We start from the raw sequence: 19,967 nt of genomic DNA, 5'->3' as shown, positions 1-19,967 counted from the left end.
CAGGTGCGGTTCTGCAGTCCTGCATTTCCTTTCCTGTCAAACATCAGCCCCATGCCCTGGCATCCCCCTCCTCCTGCCCCCGGGGAGGGGGCCTTCTGATGCGTATCAGGGCTGGGAGGAGGAAGGCCCCTGACTCCAGGGGGTGGCTGCTGTTCTCAGGAAGGGATGTGCTGTTTGTCCAGTAGGCGTCTGTTGCTCAGCTATCCCGAGATTGAACTAGTGAATGCCAGTCCTGATTCTTATCTCGCATACACAGGCTTCAAGCCAGACTAACTCCATGGCAGTCAGCACATTATTGCTGCGTGCCCAGTTTACTGGGCAGACCCGTACACATGGCCCAGTGCCTGGAGTCACCAAATTCCAGCACTTATTGAAGACACCCCCCCTGTTTCCAATCTCTGGATTGAAAAGAAAGCTTGGAAGTGACACCCAAGTTTCCTTGGACCAATGGCTTTGGGCCGGGGGCTGTCTGTCATACAGTGCCTCGCACGGGGGGGGTTCTGGTCCATCAGGGCTTTTTTGGTGCAGCTGTAATGAACACTGCCTGCCTGCCTGAGTCTGCAGGCAGCCTGAAACGGTAGCTCCACGAGAGGTGAACGCCCTGAGCGATCTGAGCTCCCAACATGCTGCCTCCAGAAGGGGCCGTGGCCACAGCGTGGTGGGCGGAGCTTCCATCTGGTCTGCGGGACTTTTGAGGTCAGGCCTCTGCTTTTCAGTGAGGCGGGGGAGGGGTCTGAATTGGTTAGGAGGCCTCCAGGCGTCTCACCTCCTCCCACTGAACTTTGGGGCCAATCAGGAGTCTGCCCCAAACGCTTGGGAGGGGGCTGGGCATCCCCTCTCGTTTCTCCTGCCCAGTTGGACCCGTCTAGCTGGCAACTCCTCCCCCAGGGGCAGCCAGGGGTTCGTGCCTCAGACCTTCCCAGAGGCAGCGAACGGCCGGTGACAAGCACCGTCCACGTGACTTCAGTGGGGAGCTGAGACGATTCAGGCCCCGCGTTTCCCAGGCAACTAAAATGCCACCTGAACGTGTCACTGTTTCCCTGGGAAAGATCTGGTCAGGCGCTCTGCTGCAGACAATGGCTGGGTTTAATGGAACATTGCATTGCCGGAGCCGGTCAATGGAACACGAACGAAGGATCTTTTGGAAGGGGTTGCCAACCCCTGGGCCATGGTCCGGTGCCGGGATGTGGCACGCTGCCAGGCCATGCCCACATGTCAGCTGCCGCAGCTGAATCCAGCTGTTTGCGGCCGCTCTGGGGGCCAGGGCTGGGTACGTATTTTGGCAGACGGATGACATTTTATTTGCATAATGAACATGCAAATATACAACTAAAATGTTACCAGGCCAACCAAAAGTTTGTGAATGGGTTTGCCGGTCTGCATTTTGCCCCAGCTTTGCTCAGCCTCTCGCGAGGTGCTGGGTACACTGGGGGCCTGGAGAGCATGAACCCGAAATCTCGCCATGGATGGGAGGGGTGTATAAATCCCGTGGATGTTCAGCTGAGACCTGGAGTACTGGGTCCTAAAATGGCTTTGGTCAGGGGCCTGGTGGGTATCCGGGGGCCCTGCTCTGCAGAGATGCATTTCCCACCCTGATTGCGTGTTGTTTCTCTCAAGCAGATGACCGCTCGCCTGATGCTGGCGGTGGGAGGAGCAGTGCTGGGCTCCCTGCAGTTTGGCTATAACACCGGAGTCATCAACGCTCCACAGAAGGTAAGAGTGCTCACGTTGCCCTCTGTAGCCGTGCACGGACAGACCTGCCCAAAGGACATCCCTTGCGTGCCACAGCCCCCAACACGAAACCTCGTGAGCTGCCGCCAGCACTGCGCCCACAAGCAAACGGCAAGGCGGGTGCCGCACAGAGTAACGCCACCGCACGCGTGTGCCCCAGTGCTGTGTGAACACTGGCACACGCCAAAACCGCTCCGCACACGAAAACAAACACACCCCTGCACATCCCCCCGCCTGCTCCAGGCTCCACTGAAATAGCACATCCTGCTAAGCAGCTTACCAATTCTAATGAGATTTCTGCAGCAGTTATTTGGTTGTTCCCAGGAGCATTAAAGTTTCCTCTTGACTGCTTTGTGAAAGAATTCAGGGAAAGTTATTACATAAACTGACCCTTGTCGGCCCCGGCAGTGCCGAGCAGAGCAGCCTCTGAGCCTTCCCACGTTCGTTCGGGGCTTGGATTTGGAGCCCTGGTCGAAGGGGTGTGGATGCTGCCGCTAGACGCCCTGGCTGCTCCGTGCCAGCGCTGTCAGGCTCCTGGGCAGAGAAGGGCTATACCTGGTCTCCGCAGCAGTTCTGAGCATGCCCACTACAAACCAAGCAGCAACTCTGCAAGGCACGTGACCCCGTGTCGCCTCACGCTCCCTCACCAATGTTCCCGTTAATCTTTTTCATCCATGTGCAGAATGAATGTTTCTGTGCACGGAGGCAGGGGCGCCTGTGCACCGCCAGGAGACACAAAAGCCTAGCGGCGGGCCCTCTGCTAATCAGCTGAGCGGCTCTGGAATCGCTCCTGAACAGCCACCCACGTTCTGCCCAAGGGGTCAGTTCTAAGGGGCTATTCAAACTGCACCATAAAGATGTGGATTCTGGGACCCTTCTCCCTGCACTGGGCCGGGGCCGGAATGGGGGTGGCATTCAGCAGTTCTTTGGCTAACTCAGCCGGTCTGGACAGCAGTGTGCCATAAGGCCGGGGTGTTGTGTTTGGGCTGGGATAAAGCCAGTCTGTTCCCAAAACACAAGCACAGCCAGGTGAGTCGTCAGCCTTTGGCTTGGCCCACAGGGAACCTGTTCATCGTAGCGGCACAGGACTGTCTACACTTCCTTGGGGTCTCTTAGCCTTGTATGTCTTCCTGCTTGCTGGCTGGGTGGTCTGATGGGGGGGGGGGGGCTTTAAGGGGCGTCGCAGACCCCCTGCCCTTTTGCACCGCTCTTTGAGATCAGCTGTCTGTGTGGCCAGCATCCTCATGCAGGCATGAGAACCGAGCTTGGGAGGAGACTCCCCATGAAGTAGGGCCCTCTAATGCAGCGGTTCCCGGCTGCTGGGCCGCAGCGACTCTGGGGGCCGGAGCTGGGATACGCTGCCCAGCACCTCCCCTCCTGCCATGGCTGTTGGGAGGGTCTTTTCCTGGACATGGAAGAGTGCTTTGCTCAGCCAGCAGCACAGGACTTAGGTGAGGGGAGCAGGGCAGGCACTGGAGGTGGGGCTAGTAGTGGAGGGGGGGTGCCAGGGGAGCAGGGCAGGCACTGGGGGCGGGGCTAGTAGTGGAGGGGGGGGTGCCAGGGGAGCAGGGCAGGCACTGAGGGCGGGGCTAGTAGTGGGCGGGGGGTGCCAGGGGAGCAGGGCAGGCACTGGGGAGTTATGGGGATGGGATTAATATTGCGGTGTAGAGGGTGGCACTGGAGGGACTCTGGGGGCTGGGTGCAGTCGGGCTCTTGAAACAGGAGGCTGGCCCTGGGCGGTCTGATGGAGGAGGGGGAAGGAGGGCTGGCGGGGGAGGGTTGCTTTCAGGGGACTTTGGGGTCAGTGGCTGGTGCTGGGGGGCAGTGGAGGGGTGGGGGGCTCTCAGGGTTAAGACTGGCAGTGGGGGGGCTCTGGGGGCCAGGGCTTTTGGTGGACATGGTATTTGTATATTGGATGTGAATACTTTTGGTGGACTGGTAACATTGTATGTGAATGGGTTTGCCAGTCCTGGGTATGAGAGAGGTTGGGAACCACTTGATGCAGGGGTGGGCAATAATTTTCCCGGGGGGGGGGGGGGACACTTAATGCATTTTGATACATGGTCACAGCCCATCTCCACCCTGGAAAGAGTAGGCTGGTGGCTGAAGGGGTGGGGTCTGGGCTGGGACTGGGGACTAGCCTCCCCCCCAAGTTATCTGGGGTCAGGGGCTCTGAATCAAACACATCAAAGGGCTCCCGGCCTCGTTGCTCCCACGCTGCCTGGCAGCCCGCCGGAATGGCTGCGACTATTTAAAGGGTTCACAGCTCTGGTCCTTGCCAGGGTAGCGCCGCAGCTGGAAGGGTCTGGAAATTCGGTGGCCTGGACGGATAGAGAGATCAGAGTCTGAGCCGGACCAAAGCGTTAGGCGGGCCGGGCCCAGCCCCCGGGCTGCATCTTGGTAGCCTCACAGCTCTGCTGTGCCTGCTTTCCATTAATTGCGAGGGCTGGGATGACACCTTACCCAACTCTTCAAGCTAGCTTGCTTGGTAGGATAGTGGTGACAGGGCCAGGAACGTTGGGCTTTCACTCACGTCAGTGGCATTCCACTGAATTCTCTGGCCTCGTTCCCGATTCTCCCTAGTGTGCGTGAGGGCAGAATCGGTCAGGAAGCAGGGCACCAGGGTCCCCCGTTATCTCCTATCAGAATGCAGCTTACTCCTCCCAGTGCGTCCTCCAGTGTCATACGTATCCCCCAGTGCAAGATGCTTAGGAGTTGGGGAGAAGATGCCCAAGAGACCGATGGGAGGCAGGGGACAGTGCCCTGCAGTGGGCTAAAGAAATCCAGCTGAGGTCCTGCTCTGTGTGGCTCATCTCCTGAGGGTGGAGCACTGCTCTGCCGACTGTCACAGCTGGGAACTGAGTTGCTGTGAAAATCCCTTCACCGTTTCATAAGGTGCATACTGGAGATTCACTAGGAGCTTTTAGAAAAAGTTCCAACATGTTTTCCCCAGATTGAGACATTGGGGCTAATATTCTCAAACATTTGTGCCCACCAGGAAAGACAAACCACCCTACCCTGAGCATCCCACCCTCCACCCTAAGGCGAACACACAAGCCTTGAACTGATTTCTGTGGGTCAGCTTGAAAAGGACCAGGCATTCCAGGCCCATGGAGTGGGTTAACACATCACAGCAGCTGTCTACAATCCCAAGTAATTAAAAATCCAGAGGTAGACTTTGTGCTGCAGGGATAGTAAGCCTATTACAGGAGGGATCAGCAGGCCGTGCTGCACAGCAGCGTCACGTGAGTTTGCCAGCAAGACCCCATAGCCCTGAAACCGCTCAGAGGTTAAGAAAAGCTCCTTTTAAAACTTTCTAATCTTTGTAAAGTGTCGAAATGTGTAATGATTTAATACATTTCATCTCTAATTTAGATCTAACAAATCTGCAGGAATGTTTTTAATCACAACAGATAAAGGACAGCTGTGAGCCAGGAAACTCGGTTTGGGGGCTTAACCCCTTTGATGCCAGGGGCTTGGTTACAGCCTTGCATGCGCAGGGCGGTGCTGGTATTGGCATGGCGTTTGGAAGAGGCAAAGTGCTGGCTAAGAGCTAGAATTGCCATTCGGAGGTGCAGCTAAACACACAGGGAGTGACTCTACACAGGCGTGATGTTGAAGAGCTGGTATTCCCAGTGACGGCAGTGGCTGCTCAGGGTACTCTGTTCACCAAGAGCATAGAGCAGGCCTGGGGAAAGTACGGCCCACCAAGCCACCGAATCCGGGCAGCAGGGAGCCCCAGGAAGGCTCCCCAGCTAGCCTCGTCTGCCTATGCAGAAACACAGCTGCAGGGCTCCGTTTCTGTTTTAAAACTGGAAGGCAGGAGGGAAGTTTCAGGAGGCACCCTGCCCCAGCACAATCCCATTGGTCGGTTTCTGGCCGGAAACTAGCCAATCGGAGCTGCTTGTTGGAATAACAGGCAGCCAAGAAGAACCATGCCCCCTCTTCTCTGCTCAGTTATTCAGTGAAGTACATGGCCAGGCAGGCTGGCTGAGAAACGTTTTGAGCTCGGCAGGCAGGCTAGTTTGGCTGCTGGCTGGTAAGTCTCCTGGCCACAGCCTGCTTCTGGCACCCCAGCCCTTTCGTGCCCCAACTGTCTGCCCTACCCCCCCCAACATACCCACACCCTCTCCCCTCTTACACCCATATACCCCCTCCCAGATCTGGCATCATAATCCCCTCCTACCCTACGTCACATCCCAAACCCCTGCACTCCAGTCTCCTGCCCTAGGTCTCAACTACCTCCTCCACCCAAACTCCCAGATTCCAGTCGCCATCCTGCACCCCAGTCCCTTACCCCAGGCTCCCTTCTGCACCCAGTCTCCATCCCAGACCCTGCATCACCTCCATTAATATCATGAAAGAGTGCGGCCCTCGACCACTTTCCAAAATCTGGGAGAGGCTCCCAGGTAAAAATTATTGCCTACCCCGGCATTGAGAGTATCTGTGGGAGGCATTCCTTGCTCCTGAGTATCCTGCCACCGTGTAAACCTGAACTAACTCGGCTGATGTCACTTTAGTGTCAAACCCCAGTGTGAAACCAAATCCGGGCCCCTCTGCAGGTTACCTGTTGGCCTTCTAGTTGTGTCTTCTGACCTGGACACTGCAGGGGCAAAGGGGCTTGTTAATCGGTGGTCTGCAAAATGAGCAGGGATAGCTCAGTGGTTTGAGCATTGGCCTGCTAAACCCAGGGTTGTGAGTTCAATCCCTGTGGAGGCCATTTAAGGATTTGGGGCAAAAATTTGCAGGGATGGTACTTGGTCCTGCTGTGAAGGTGGGGGACTGGACTTGATGACCTTTCAAGGTCCCTTCCAGTTCTAGGAGATAGGCAATCTCCATTAATTAATTAATAATAAAGCTCTCATTATGGATCTGAAGCTTGGGAAATCCGCTGGGTTTGGTCTGCATTGGAGCTGTCCGGCTCTGCAGGGATTAAGTGGATACAGGGTTTGGTGGTTCCCTTCTCTTGCAAATGAAGCCGTGGTGGGCACGGCTGTTCCCTGAAATGCTGGTGCCCTACGCAGCTGTAACGTTTGCGTAGCTGTAGGAACAGGCCTGGTGGACAGTTGTTGCAGGGACAGGCTGGCTGTGCCTGTCACTGGGATTTTCGTTAGTGGTTTACGGCTAACGTTCTGGAACCCACCAGAGACTTAATTGCTGGCAACCTCTGTGGTGCTGGAGAGCTGGCTGCAGATCCATCCCCACTAGGAGCCGCTCTGCCCTGCAGAAGGAGGGGAGGACATAGCTGCTAAGGAGAGATCTAGAGCAGCCTGGCTACAAAGCCCCTCCTGAATAATGAATCCTTGTTTAGACCTTCCCCCTCCCCTGTGCATCACTAGGGTTCTGGGGGCACCCTCCCCCGGTGTCTGCGAGGGGCCAGGCTCGGTGATTCTTGGGGAGTTGTGGGGAGGCTCTGGAGGGCAGATTCCCAGCTGGAGTGGAAGTGGAACTTGGACTTTACCGTACCCCGGCCAGCACGCCCATGCTGAAAGGCTGTGGAGGCGTGGCGGTGACGGGCAAACACCTTCCTGCTAAGCAAGAAAGTTTGCATCCTGCCTCACCCCTCGGAGGCCTTCCTGCTGGAGGGCATTGACCAAGGCACCTGTTAGAAGCAGTCACGTCCGGTATCTCCCTGGGGGGGACGGCAAGTGAAAGGTTCGGATGGGCTGTACATAGGGTGGCCATCGAGGTACCTCGAAGAGAGGACCACTGTGTTTAGTGCAGAGTGACCTTTAACTAGAAGTAGTGTCCCTTTGTTATAACTACAGCTATACAAAAACCCCGTAAACGACGCATAGTCTAGTAGCACCTTAAAGACAAACAAAACAGGTAGAGGTCTGGGTTGCGCCAGGAAAGCGCACGATCCCATCTGCACGTTTTGTTCGTCTTTAAGGTGCTGCCAGACTGTTTGTTGTTTAAGCTTTTCCTGTTGCAGACGAACTCAGCTCCCCCTCTGAAACTTTTGCACCTCTGTAAACACGACCTGCAAGGTAAGTTTACTCTAGTACTGCTGCTCTTCCTCGGCCTCTCAGGGAGTGATGGGGAAAGCTCACAGCCTGCTCGACGCTCCCCTGGGCAGCAGAGTGAGAGGAAAGCAAAAGCTGAGCACTTCCTCCTCACCCCTGGGAGGGGAAGAGGAAGAAAATCCAGGACGTACGGTTGCAGCTCCCTTCCCCCATCATCTTCCTGAACGGGAGGGGCTGGGGCAGCGCTGTTGGGAAGGGGGGTGCACGTCCCTAGCCAGTCCCTTTCACCCGGCCTGTCGCTTAGCAAGGCAGCCTGCAGGGGAACCCAGCCCACTGGCTGCTTGGAGTGCCGCACCAGGGTGCACCAGCTTCCTTCCCCTCTGGTCACGTGAGGGGAAAAGAGGCCGTAAAGGGGTCCAGTTTCTTATCGCCAGAGCAGCAGCCAGGGCTGTCCTCTCCTCTCCACCACGGGACAAATTCCCCCCTCGTTTTACACAGCTGGGGCCTCCGGGGTGACTTTCTGCACTGACAACCCCTGCTTCGGCACTCCCGGTCTCTCTGCGTTTTGAAGCCCCGTGACGGTCTCTGCTGGGGGACCCACAACGTGGGGGTCAGGTGGCAACAAAAGGATGTTCGAGGCAGCACTTGCCGGAGCCGTGGAACAAACTTCCTCCCCCGGCCGGAGCCAGTAGAGTCCCCCCTGAAATTGGGTTTGTCGGTGTGTGTGCTAACTTCCATGTCAGCTGGCTGTCCCCGAACAAGATGGCCCCCAGTACCTGCATCCCTGTCTGCCTGGCCTCCCACTGAACACCTCTCTGGGCCTGTCTGCTCTCCCCAGGGCTTTAGAGCTGAGGTGTGTCTCTGTCCAGCCCAGGGTGCCAGTGCTCCGGCTCGGCAGCAGAAGCGGCCGTTGATAATATGCAGTCGTGGGGTAGGTCGGGTGCCACTCCCCAAAGCTCGCTTGCAGGAGCCCTCAGAGGCTGCTGATGGGCTGCTTGGCATGTGGAAGGAAAACAAAATGGAAGCCCTGTGGCAGCCATGTTGGATTGAGAGGGTCTGCCTCCAAACGAGTCCTGTGGGCAGTGGTGGCAGGGAGGGCGAGGCTGGTGAGGGCAGTGTGGTAAGAGTTCTGGCTAGGAGGGGCCGTTCTGAGAGCAGATCTTCTGGTTTTAAAATTGGCCCTAATGGAGAATTACGGTAACCCCTGGGTCAATGATTCTGGTGGCTTGTTACACTCTTTACAAAAATCGGAACCATTTCCAGCCTCTCTAGCTTTGACTTCCAGCCGTTGTGCATCCTACTGGACCTTTCTCTGGGAGATTGGAGGGCCCATGATCAAATATTTGTCTCTTGTGTAAATACTTCGTTGGAATCTAACCACCCCGTAATCTTCTCTTTGGGAACCTACTTAGGTTGGCTTAAGGAGCCCTATCACTACAAGCCATGTTTAATTATTCTCGTGGCTCTTGCCTGGAACCCCTCCCCTAATTTAACAACGTCCTTTTGAACTGTGGGTACCAGGAGCAGTCACACCAATGCTGTGCAGAGCGAAAATAACCTCCCTCCTCCTCCTCGTGATTCCCCGATGTATACACCCCTCCATTGCATTAGCTGCCTTGGCCACAGCGTCGCGGAGGGAGCTCAAGTTGAACAGATTGGTTCCCCATAACCTCCCCATTGGAGGCACTGCTTCCCAGGAGCCGTGTTCTTTGGGCCTGGATGTAAACTTTTATATTGAGCCAGTTTAGAATAAATAGCTGGCTTGATTGAGAGCCATCTAGATTGCTTGGTAAGTGACCCGACCTTCATTAGTTATCAGTGCTCTGAAGGTCATCTGCAAACTTCATGGGTGGAGGTTTTGTTTGTGAGCCTTGCAGCTCGTCAGGTTGTTCTTCAGCCCTGCAAAGACAGCGAAAGCCCTTAGACAAAAGGGGCTGCATTTGAGAAGTGAATTTCCAATAGGCCAAGCATGGCCTTGGGCGGAGTGTGCGGGGAGGTTAGATCATTCCCCATGGCCTGTCTGCACTGCTGTTCAGCGGATGCATGGGTGCGTCTCCCACAGGGCATGCATGCTGGGACCACGGAGGTGTGTGCACAGAGCTGCAGGAAGACGTCTGAGTAATGCATTCTGTATGGAAAAGGGCTTGGCCTGTTTGGATTTAAATGGTGCATTTGGGGGTTAAATCCTGCCCTGTGGGGAAGTAGGATTTAACCAAACCCATGGCCATTAATTACCCTTGCTGGGTTTCTTTGTTCTGCAAGCCACTCCCTGTAGAGCCAGCTTTGCACCTGCCCCTCCAGATGGAGCCAGGGAGGCACGTAACGGGTCACAAGTCCTCACAGGCCTGCTTGAGTGGGGTTGTGCTGGCCCCGGGCCTGAATGGGGGAAGATGGATGCCAGGCAAACAGTAGGAGGCGCTGGAGTGGGACGACATTGCCGGCCAATGGTTTAACATGCTGTTGAGAGAGTGGGGCTGAGCTGCATGGCACAAGCTTATATAACCTGCTGGCGAAGTAGGTCCCGCCCATGACTCTGCTTGATTGGCTGGGCTGCGAGATGACAGCCTATGGCAGCTGTCACGATATGCGCTGAAGGCCTGGGAGGGACAAACGCTGCTAGTGGCCCATGGGCTGGTTACCCTTGTGCTGCTCGTGCTGGTGCTGTCCCTGTTCGGGTAATTCAGGCCGTGGGTCTGCAGAGCCCTCGGGCCCATCCTGAGGAGCTGCTGGCCTGCCTGGCACCCTGCGGTGTTGCCCACCACCCACCTGGTGAGCTTGTTTTGACCCTAGAACAAGGCCAAGTGGACTGCCGCTGGCTGCAGAGCCTGACGGTCCAGGCAGCCTGCCGGCTAGAAACAGGGAGACCAAACCGCAACAGCTCTCATTTAAATGACCCTTTGTGTTTAGGGACAGCTGGAATACGGGCCCTCCGGGTTGGCACAGCTAAGCCGTGTCGCGGGAACCCCCAGCCTGCAGTGGCAGAACTGCAGCCAGCGAGGAGGGGGTAAAAGCTGACAGAGCGGGAGCGGCTGATCAGCATCTAGGCTGGGATTTCGACAGGAGGCTAGATTTCGTCCTAGCAGCAGAGACCCCTCACCCCGGAACAGTTTTGTGATCATTCTCTTTGTGCAAATAAATGTCGCTCCACCAGCTGTGATTGGCTGGATTTCATGGGTAGCTTTTAGTGGTACAAATGGAGCAATGTCACCTTGGTCCCGATAAGGATCTGGCCCCAAAACATGCTGTGCTGTATGGCCTTGCGCAAGCTCCTCAGAGCAACCCTAGAGAGGAATCGTAGAATAGAATATTAGGACTGGAAGGGACCTCGAGAGGTCATAGAGTCCAGTCCCCTGCCCTCATGGCAGGACCCAGTACTGTCTAGACCATCCCTGCTAGACATTTATCTAACCTGCTCTTAAATATCTCCAGAGACGGGGATTCCACAACCTCCCTGGGCAATTTATTCCAGTGTTTCACCACCCTGACAGTTAGGAACTTTTTCCTAATGTCCAACCTAAACCTCCCTTGCTGCAGTTTAAGCCCATTGCTTCTTGTCCTCTCCTCAGAGGCCAAAATGAACAAGTTTTCTCCCTCCTCCTCATGACACCCTTTTAGATACCTGAAAACCGCTATCATGTCCCCCCTCAATCTTCTTTTCCAAACTAAACAAACCTAATTCTTTCAGCCTTCCTTCATAGCTCATGTTCTCCAGACCTTTCATCATCTTGTTGCTCTTCTCTGGACCCTCTCCAATTTCTCCACATCTTTCTTGAAATGCCGTGCCCAGAACTGGACACAATACTCCAACAGAGGCCTAATCAGAGTCGAGCGGAAGAATGACTTCTCGTGTCTTGTTCACAACACTCCTGTTAATACATCCCAGAATCATGTTTGCTCTTTTTTTTGCGCAACAGCGTCACACTGTTGACTCATATTAGCTTATGGCCCACTATAACCCCTAGATCCCTTTCTGCCGTTCTCCTTCCTAGACAGCTGCTGTGCTGTCCTTGGATTCTCTTCCCCACCTCCTACCCCTTCAATTGCTGTGAAACTGCTTCTGCTTAATTCCTGGGCGGGGGGCGCCCAGTCAGGCTGGACTAGGGAATGTCTCTGCCTTGGAGACAGTGACAAGGATCAGCTGCTTTGATTGCACAAGCACCGGCAGTGAGTGTTGGGGGGACTTGCAGGTAGATCATTGTCCATTGGAAATGACTCTTATCTCATTAGGAAAAACCCAAGAAATTTGCATTTAAAAAAAGTATCACGAGGGAAGCTTTGGGGCGGGCGGTGGGGGATTGGCAACGAAAAGGTTTTGTTTTAAATCTGGTTCCTACCACACCTCCAATTTCAAACGTGACAAATATTCATGGAGAAGCCTCAGGTCATGCCTGTTGGGAATGGCCGTGCTGCTCAGAAGCATGTGTCTCTCCCCCTACCCCCACCCCCCATGGGCTGAGGAGAGGGCCGGTTATTCTCTGGCCTGCAGCCCAGCCTATGGGGTCTGAAGAGAAGCTGCATTCAGCAGGAACCGGTTTAGTGTGGACACGGAACAGAATGGTCCGACAGCCCCGCCCTAGGCGCCGAGGCAGGGCAGTAGGGAGGGTGAGGCAAGCCGGGCTGGAGGAAGGAACAGGACGCAGTTGCCCTGAAAGCATTCCCAGGCATCAGGGTGCTCCCCTCCCCCGTCTCCATTGCTCGCTGGGTGCCAGGAGCCGCTTCGCTTCAGAGTCCCCTGAAATTGCAGAGCCCCAGGGCGGCTGGGTGCTGCAGAGCCCAGGCCTTTGTGGTGCCACAGGGAAGCCGAGTGGGACTCGACTCCCCTCTGTGGCCGCGTTCCAGCTCCTGCGCGCACCTGCCTGCGGCTCGCCCACCTGCAGCCCTTTGCCACAGAGGGAGGAGCTAGGCCGTGGCGGAGAGAGAGTCACCTGATGGATTCCTTTCCCTGCCTTGCCCGTCCTCGCCTGCTGCCGCTGCTCGGATGAGCTGGGTGCTCTCCCGTGCTTCCTGCTGTGGCTAAATGGAGGCGATTGCCGAAACCGCCCTGCCCCACAGCACCTTGGCAGCAGCCTCATGGTGACTCAGGGGTGACTCTAATGTGTCTCGCCCCTCTCTGTGTGTGTGCCGAGAATGAGGAAATGCTGATGCTGAAACCTGAGATCCCCTGCTTCCATTTCTCTGGGGAATTTGTCCCTGGGGTTTGGATCCCGGCAGAGCCAGGATCTTCTTCCCGTACACCCGCCTGAGACAGGTTATCCGTGTCCTGCACCTCAGCTGCCAAATCCATTCCCTTCCCCCTAGCAACCTCTATTGATCCTCTTGCTCTTCATTGATACAGCCAGGCCCCCTTTGTGGTCTCACCTGCCACCCCCACCCAGCAAGATTTTCAGCCTAACTTCAACCAGTTGATAGAAAGCTCAGCTGGGACAGTTGTACTCTCTCCCCCCCCACACACACACACCTCCCCCAACACACACGCACATACACACAGCCTCCTAGCTGTGAGTGCAGACCTGGCTGTCCATTCCCCCATGCCTTGTGTGACCTTCACTGCGGAGAGATGGGGCTTTCACCTGGTGATAGGAGTCTGCCGTTACACCTAGCCCCTCCTCCAGTGGAATAGTCAAGCTCTGATACAGGTTGCGGATCTCCGGTTACATCCTCGTGTTCCTCCATGTTCTCTCTCCAAGGTATTTCTAATGCGTCTCTCCTGCCCCTATAAGGGCAGCGCAAGGCATTCCTCCAGGCAGCAGGGCAAGTTCAGATCCAGACCTCAGACCTTGACAGAGGCAGGCGAGAAGGAAATTTCCAAGCTGTACTGTGGCAACCTGTTTGCAATTACATAGAGTCCGTGGTAGCCAATGGGAGCATGGGGTCAGACCCATAATTAACAAGGAGTAAGTACAATCAGATGCACAGAAGGGGGATCGTACGTGATAATGAAACTGGGTTCTTGCATCTGTATTTCCATCTGAAACCTGTTGTGGCACTTTCCCAAGCCATCTCTGTGGGAGCTGAATCCCAGTAAAGGATCCAATATCTTCCAGTTGAAATAGGGGAGGGATAGCTCAGAGCTAAACCCAGGGTTGTGAGTTCAATCCTTGCAGAGGCCATTTAGGGATTTGGAGCAAAAATTTGTCAGGGATGGTACTTGGTCCTGCTGTGAAGGCAGGGACTGGACTTGATGACCTTTCCAGGTCCCTTCCAGTTCTAGGAGATAGGCAATCTCCATTATTATACCCCAACCCTGCTCACTCTCTCACCGCCTGGAGGCAGGAGACTGGGGTGCAGTCCTCACAACATCAAGCCCCCGGGCAAGCGATGTTGAAGTGCAGCAACCAAAGAGCCCAGGGCAGCCCATCACGTGCCCATCTTGCGCACACTCCGCTGGCAGGCAGCATGGTCAGAGTCTTCATGGAAAACGTGGCCTCGTGTGATCTATCCATGGGCAATGGGGCGCTCGTTCTTCTGGCCTCCGTCACAGCGTTGACTTGGAAGCGTTGCCCCCTTCTCGGCACCCGGACCTCCCTGGCAGATCTCTGAAGCAGAGGAGTCCCGTCTGGTCACGAGTGGATGTTACGCTCTGAGGCGGCCTCCGAGTGCGTCTTTGTGACCAGGCAGAACAGGTGAGGCCCTCGGTTCTGCTCCCAGTAGGGCCTGGGCAAGGGCTCCCTGTTTGCCACCGTCCTCCTGTCTCGGACAGACGTGCTGTGTGTGTTCCCCCGCTTCCCACTCCTCAGCAAGGGACAGGTCTGGACTGACTGGCCCATTTTTGTCCTTCTCTCTCCCCTCCTGGACCTCTCAATCCCAAACCCACTGTCACCGCCTGCGCCCCAGCCCTGCCCCCTCCACCTCACGGCTTGGGTGCTGCGTGACTGAACCCTGAGGAATGGACCAGTTGGAGGACACCCGCCTGGTCCTTCTCGGAAGCAGAAAACCTTCGCTCTGTCAGACCGACCTGGCAAAACGGACGAGGGTCTCGCCTGGGGCGGCCAATGGCAGCATCTCCCCTTCGGCCTCCAGGATCTAGCACGTCCCTTGCTCAGGGCGCCTCTGGCAACCATCTCTCTCTCTCTCTCTCTCTCTCTCTCTCTCTCACACACTTGTACTGTTTATTCTCACAACACAATAGGCCGATTCCTGAGGGGCCTGGAGCGACTCTTCTCTTGGATCAGCTCCCCGTGGGACCTGAATTTTAGTCCTGGCCAGGCTCCTAGGGCCTCCCTTTGAGCTTCTGGCCACATGCTCCTAGTCCCATCTGCCTTGGAAAGCGGCCTTCCTCGTGGCCGTAACATTGGCCAGACTAGTCTCTGCGCGTGTGCCTTGACCTCCAAACTGCTGGCCGTGGTGTTCCACAAGGGCAGGGTTCAATAGAACTTATCGTAATGTAATAGAATATCCCGTGGTCAGCATCTCTCTCAACAGCCCAGGGCTCGTTCAATGGAAAGATTGTCTGGGCCCCTGGGTGGCCCTCAGCCTGGGGCTCTGAGCGCATAGCGCTTGGGCAGTGATTTAAAGGCCCCCAGGGTAGTTGCCCCCTTTGCAACCCCCCATTCCTCAGCCTGTTCTTAGATGCTGCATGGGGATGTCGCATCTGAGACATTTTAGATTAATTTTGGTATCTTTTAATGATCAGGGCTGCAGATCTTCAGCTTTTTCTCTGCTTTTCAACTCAGACCGTCAAAACCAGAAGATCCACTCAGCTCTGACTTTGACAGAGTGACGTGTATTGCTGACTGCATGCTCTTCGGGGGCAGGGAGTGTACAGCGCCTAGCACAGCAGGGACTTGGGCCATGCCTGGGACTCCTCGATTCTACCATAGTAACATGCTTGATAATGGTGGTGACTTGTCATGGTAACCCACGTCTAGTTCTTATGGATGGGTTCATGATTCTGAGCTACTTCGTAAAGTGTTTCCACAACATTTAAATCCAGTTTTGTAAAAATTAATGTATTATTGCAACTTTAGCTTGAAAAGGTATGGATGAGCTGGATGATCAATGCTGTTTGTTTTTTTTCTAATGCCACTAGTTAAGTGTCTTGCAAATCAAAGGCTCGGACCCTACAAATTAGTAACTAAAGTATATAACTTAAAAGAAATTTCATTTCAGAGCGGGGGGAGGGGTTACGTATGTTTCTGCTAATGTTTCATTTTTAAACATCGGGAGCTAAAACGGTGCACTAATTAGTCCTTCTTTCTTAGTGGCATGAAGTCTTGCCCAGTCCAAAACAAAATTGCTTCATTATTTTAAATTGAAAGTTAATCTTTCAATGCAAATGTTTAATGAACTCAGGCCAAATGTTTCTAAAATGTTAAACTCCTACACCCCCCCTCTAGGTACCTGAGTGTGGGACGTGACTCTTACGTTTAAGAGCATAAGTCTTATTGACTTCAAATTGCAAACGCTCATGGACATTTATTCGCCTTGCGTAGGCATTTCTTGACTTGCCGACATTAAATGCAGCAAGTGCTGTTGTATTCAAGTGTGAGCTGGACGTTTTTCAATGTGAAACAGCTACGCATATAAAAAAAAAAATCTCTAAAGTGAAATCCTGCAATCAGCTAGGAAAGTAACTGGAGAATGGACACGCTGGGCCCTCGGGCCACTGAAGAGCACAAAGTGGAGAGGAAGGAAAGCGCTGACGACGTGCACCCGTCTGATTATGATTTTGATTTTAAAAAATGTACAAATTTAATTTTGAAATCAAGCCTTTGTCTCCTTAGAACCAAGCAGGCACAGTCCCAGACTCAGTCCAGCAAAAATATATTTTAAAAACTACCAAAAACCAATGAGGAGAATCAAAGTAACTCCAGGGCATTTAGCCAGACCTGGAGTGCCCCCGCCCCCCAGCCTAGCAGGCTGACCATGTCCCCCACATGACCCTCCTCAGGGTCAGCGAGATAATTGATCAGTCTGCTGCCACCCTGCCAAGTGCATGCGCATCTAGCCTTTCTCTCTCTCCTCCACCCTTGAGATTTCGGCCTGCCATGCACAATTCCCATTCCCCTAGCAAGCCTCTCCTTTCTCCTGGCATTCCCCTGGCTGCCCCCGGCTCTGGCAGATCATTGTTGACTGTCACTAGGATAAGATCACAACCCGTTTGGCCACATTTCTTTGCAGGCAGTTTCCTCCTAGTGGTGCTATAGCAAAGTTATCCACTTGCTGCCAGCCTGACGAGCCTGGTGGCTCCTCCCAGCTGGTGGAAGAAAAGCCTCACAAGTTGAAAAGGGAGCCAGGCTGGCATGAGGGCTATGCTCTGACAAACCATCTTGTGACTCAGGAAGACGCAAGCCAAGCCGTGTGACCAAGCATGCAGGCCAACCCGGGCTGGGGCGAAGCAGCATGCAGTCTGTAGGTGGCGGGGCCGAGGCTCGGGGAATTTGTGGCATTTGTCACTACAGATAAAACCCAAACTAGGGCCACCCGTGGGGCTGGAAGGAAAGGGGGAGCGCCTGGTGTTGGAGCAGGAGCAGGCTCCAGGGCAGGCGCAGTGAGTGGTTCATCCCCCGTAACGGGGGGGGTGCTTCCTTGCAGTACTGTGGGGTTTTCCCAGAGACGGTAGCACGTTGTGTCTGGTCTGTGTGTGACTGCATGGGCGCACGCAGTACGGGATCCATACAGACTGTATGCAGTGGTCATGTCGCTTTCCACTGAGATGCAGCCATTTCTGTGGAGGAACATGGCAACAGACCGCAGGAACATAACAGGGCCGGGAGATTCTTGTCTGCAGTTGAACTGGGAAGAGGAATTTAATGTTACCCACAAAGGGGCGGCCAGGTTCACCATCCCATCACCTGTGGGGGAATACCATATGGCTAGAACTTGGGTTTCATGGCTCAGCTGACCTGCAGCATGTACTGGAGTTCACAAAGGAGCTATGCTTTCCACTCTGGTTGGAAAGCACTTGGCTTTGGCACATTCCTGGGTTTGGATGCTGAGTCTGGGGGGGAAGGGAGGGGGTCTTTGAACTTGAAGCAGGGTGGTCGAGTGCTTATTGATGTTAGCCTGGGAGTTAGGAGACTTCAGTTTGCTGCTCTGCCACACCCTTCCTGTGCGGCCTTGGGCAAATCACTTATTTTGGTTCTTCAGTTTCACCTCTGTACCGTGCAGATAATAGCTTGCCTCGGAGAACCGCAGACATTTACTTGGACTATCCCATATGAAGGAGTCTCTGTTTAGGGCGGGAGCTTAATAGGGAAAAACTCTAACGTCACATTGGATCTCTGTAGCCAATGGGCGTGGGGTGAGACTTGTCTAGGCTTCCTGCTGGGGCTGTGGGTAGAATGAAGGTCGTTCAGCCTGAACCTGACCTGCCGCTGACTGATCTGATTTGCCCCGGGCAGGTGATTGAAGATTTCTACAACCAGACGTGGCTTTATCGCTATGAGGAGCCGATCACCACGGGCACCCTCACCACCTTATGGTCCCTCTCGGTGGCTATATTCTCCGTTGGGGGAATGGTCGGCTCCTTCTCCGTTGGGCTGTTCGTCAATCGCTTTGGCAGGTAAGTGCTGCGGCTGGGTCTGGGGGCCATCCCGTGAATAGAAGGTTCTACCCGACCCCTCCTCCTGGCCGCTCTGCTTCGCAAACCTTTCACCTCCGTCAGGCTCTGTAAAAGGCCACCTCATAAATCAGACAATCCTAGGGTGAGAAGACATTGAGTCCAAAGCCCTGCTCAAAGCAGGACCAACCCTGACTCAATCAACCCAGCCAGGGCTTTGTCAAGCCAGGACTTTAATACATCTAGGGATAGAGATTCCCCTCCTCCCCAGGGAACCCATCCCAGCGCTTCCCCACCCTCCTAGGGAAATAGTTTTTCCTAATACCCACCCTAGTCCTCTCCCACTGCAACTTGAGCCCATTGCTCCTCGTTCTGCATCTGTCACCACTGAGAACAGCCTCTCTCCAGCCTCTTTGGACCCTCCCTTCAGGAAGTTGAAGGCTGCTCTCAAATCCCCCCTCACTCTTCTCTTCTGCAAACTAAACAAACCCAAATCCCTCAGCCTCTCCTCGTAGGTCATGTGCTGCAGCCCGCTCATCATTTTGGTTGGCCTCTGCTGGACTTTCTCCAGTGCGTCCACATCCTTTCTGTAAATTGGGGGGGGAGGGCAGAACTGGACGCACAACTCCAGATGTGGCCTCACCAGAGCCGAATAAAGGGGAATAATCACTTCCCTAGATCTGCTGGAAATGGTCCTACTAATGCACCCCAATATTCCATTAGCCTTCTTGGCGACAAGGCCGCCCTGTTGACTTATCCAACTTCTCATCTACTGTCATCCCCAGGTCCTTTTCTGCAGAGCTGCTGCTTACCCAGTCAGTCCCCAGCCTGTAACAATGGTTGGGATTCTTCTGTCCCAAGGGCAGGATTCTGCACTTGTCCTTGTTGAATATCTACCTCCCCCCCTAGCTGAGTGTCATCTGCGAGCTTGCTGAGGGTGGGATCCATCCCCTCCTCCAAGTCATTAATAGATGTTGAACAAAACCGGCCTAGAACCAACCCTTGGAGCACTGCTTGCTCCCGGGCTCCCCACTCGACATTGAGCCGTTGATCGCTCCCCATTGCGCCTGGCGATCTAGCCAGCTTTCTATCCACCTCCCAGCCTATTCGTCCAGCCCAGGCTTGTTTAACTTGGTGGCAAGGATACTGTGGGAAACCATGTCAAAAGCTTTGCTGAAGACCAGGTATATTGCGTCCCGTGTCCCCTCTTACGTTTCTGTCCTTGGCTGGGTTGAATTTTCTTATGTGCAACTCCAGTAATGAGGTGGTGATGCACTAGACCAGCACCAGACATACCCACAGAGTTGAGGGAACCTTGACACACACACCATGCAACCTGCTTCCCCCAGCCCTGCCCTCCAACCCAGACAGGACTGCCCTCCGGACTGCAGCAAGCGAGTCAGGACCCCAAACAAGCTCCCCCTCACTGCACGGATGCCAGCAACCACCCACCCCTTCTTCCCCCACCTACCCCTGTGCAAACTGCTCCCCCTAGCTCAGCTGGGGACTGGATAAAATCCTGCTCCTCAGACTTGCAAGCACCAGCAGCCTATAGGACTGAGCACAAATGAACTCTCCATTCCTCCCCCACCTCACCCCAGTGCCAGCACCCACCCACCCCTTTTCCCCCCCACATACTCCATTACCCTCCTTCCCAGCCCAGGGAGCTCGAGGGGAGTGCTGGCCCTCTGCCTCTTCCTCTCCTTTCCTGGCGCAGACGAGACTCCCCTTCCCTCCGACTCGCCCTCGCCAATTACTCCCTCCCTCTC

General features: G+C 54.8%; 1 protein-coding gene and 1 non-coding gene across 3 annotated transcripts in view; one reads left to right on the top strand and one right to left on the bottom strand.

Annotated features, from left to right (window-relative positions):
- SLC2A1 (solute carrier family 2 member 1) overlaps window positions 1-19,967 on the top strand; it is a 46,232-nt gene that overhangs the window by 15,496 nt on the left and 10,769 nt on the right. For both annotated transcript variants that reach the window (XM_075906858.2, XM_075906859.2), the window contains exons 2-3: window positions 1,621-1,713; window positions 18,041-18,201. In XM_075906858.2, the coding sequence (XP_075762973.2) occupies window positions 1,621-1,713; window positions 18,041-18,201 (254 nt within the window). The remainder of the gene's footprint in view (window positions 1-1,620; window positions 1,714-18,040; window positions 18,202-19,967) is intronic.
- On the bottom strand, window positions 717-987 carry LOC149521725 (Nuclear RNase P). Its single transcript, XR_016347817.1, has one exon.

This window comes from Pelodiscus sinensis, chromosome 24 (assembly GCF_052426305.1).
Source record: "Pelodiscus sinensis isolate ZL-2025 chromosome 24, ASM5242630v1, whole genome shotgun sequence".
Lineage (NCBI taxonomy): Eukaryota > Metazoa > Chordata > Testudines > Trionychidae > Pelodiscus > Pelodiscus sinensis.
This window is presented reverse-complemented; position numbering and strand designations above follow the sequence as displayed.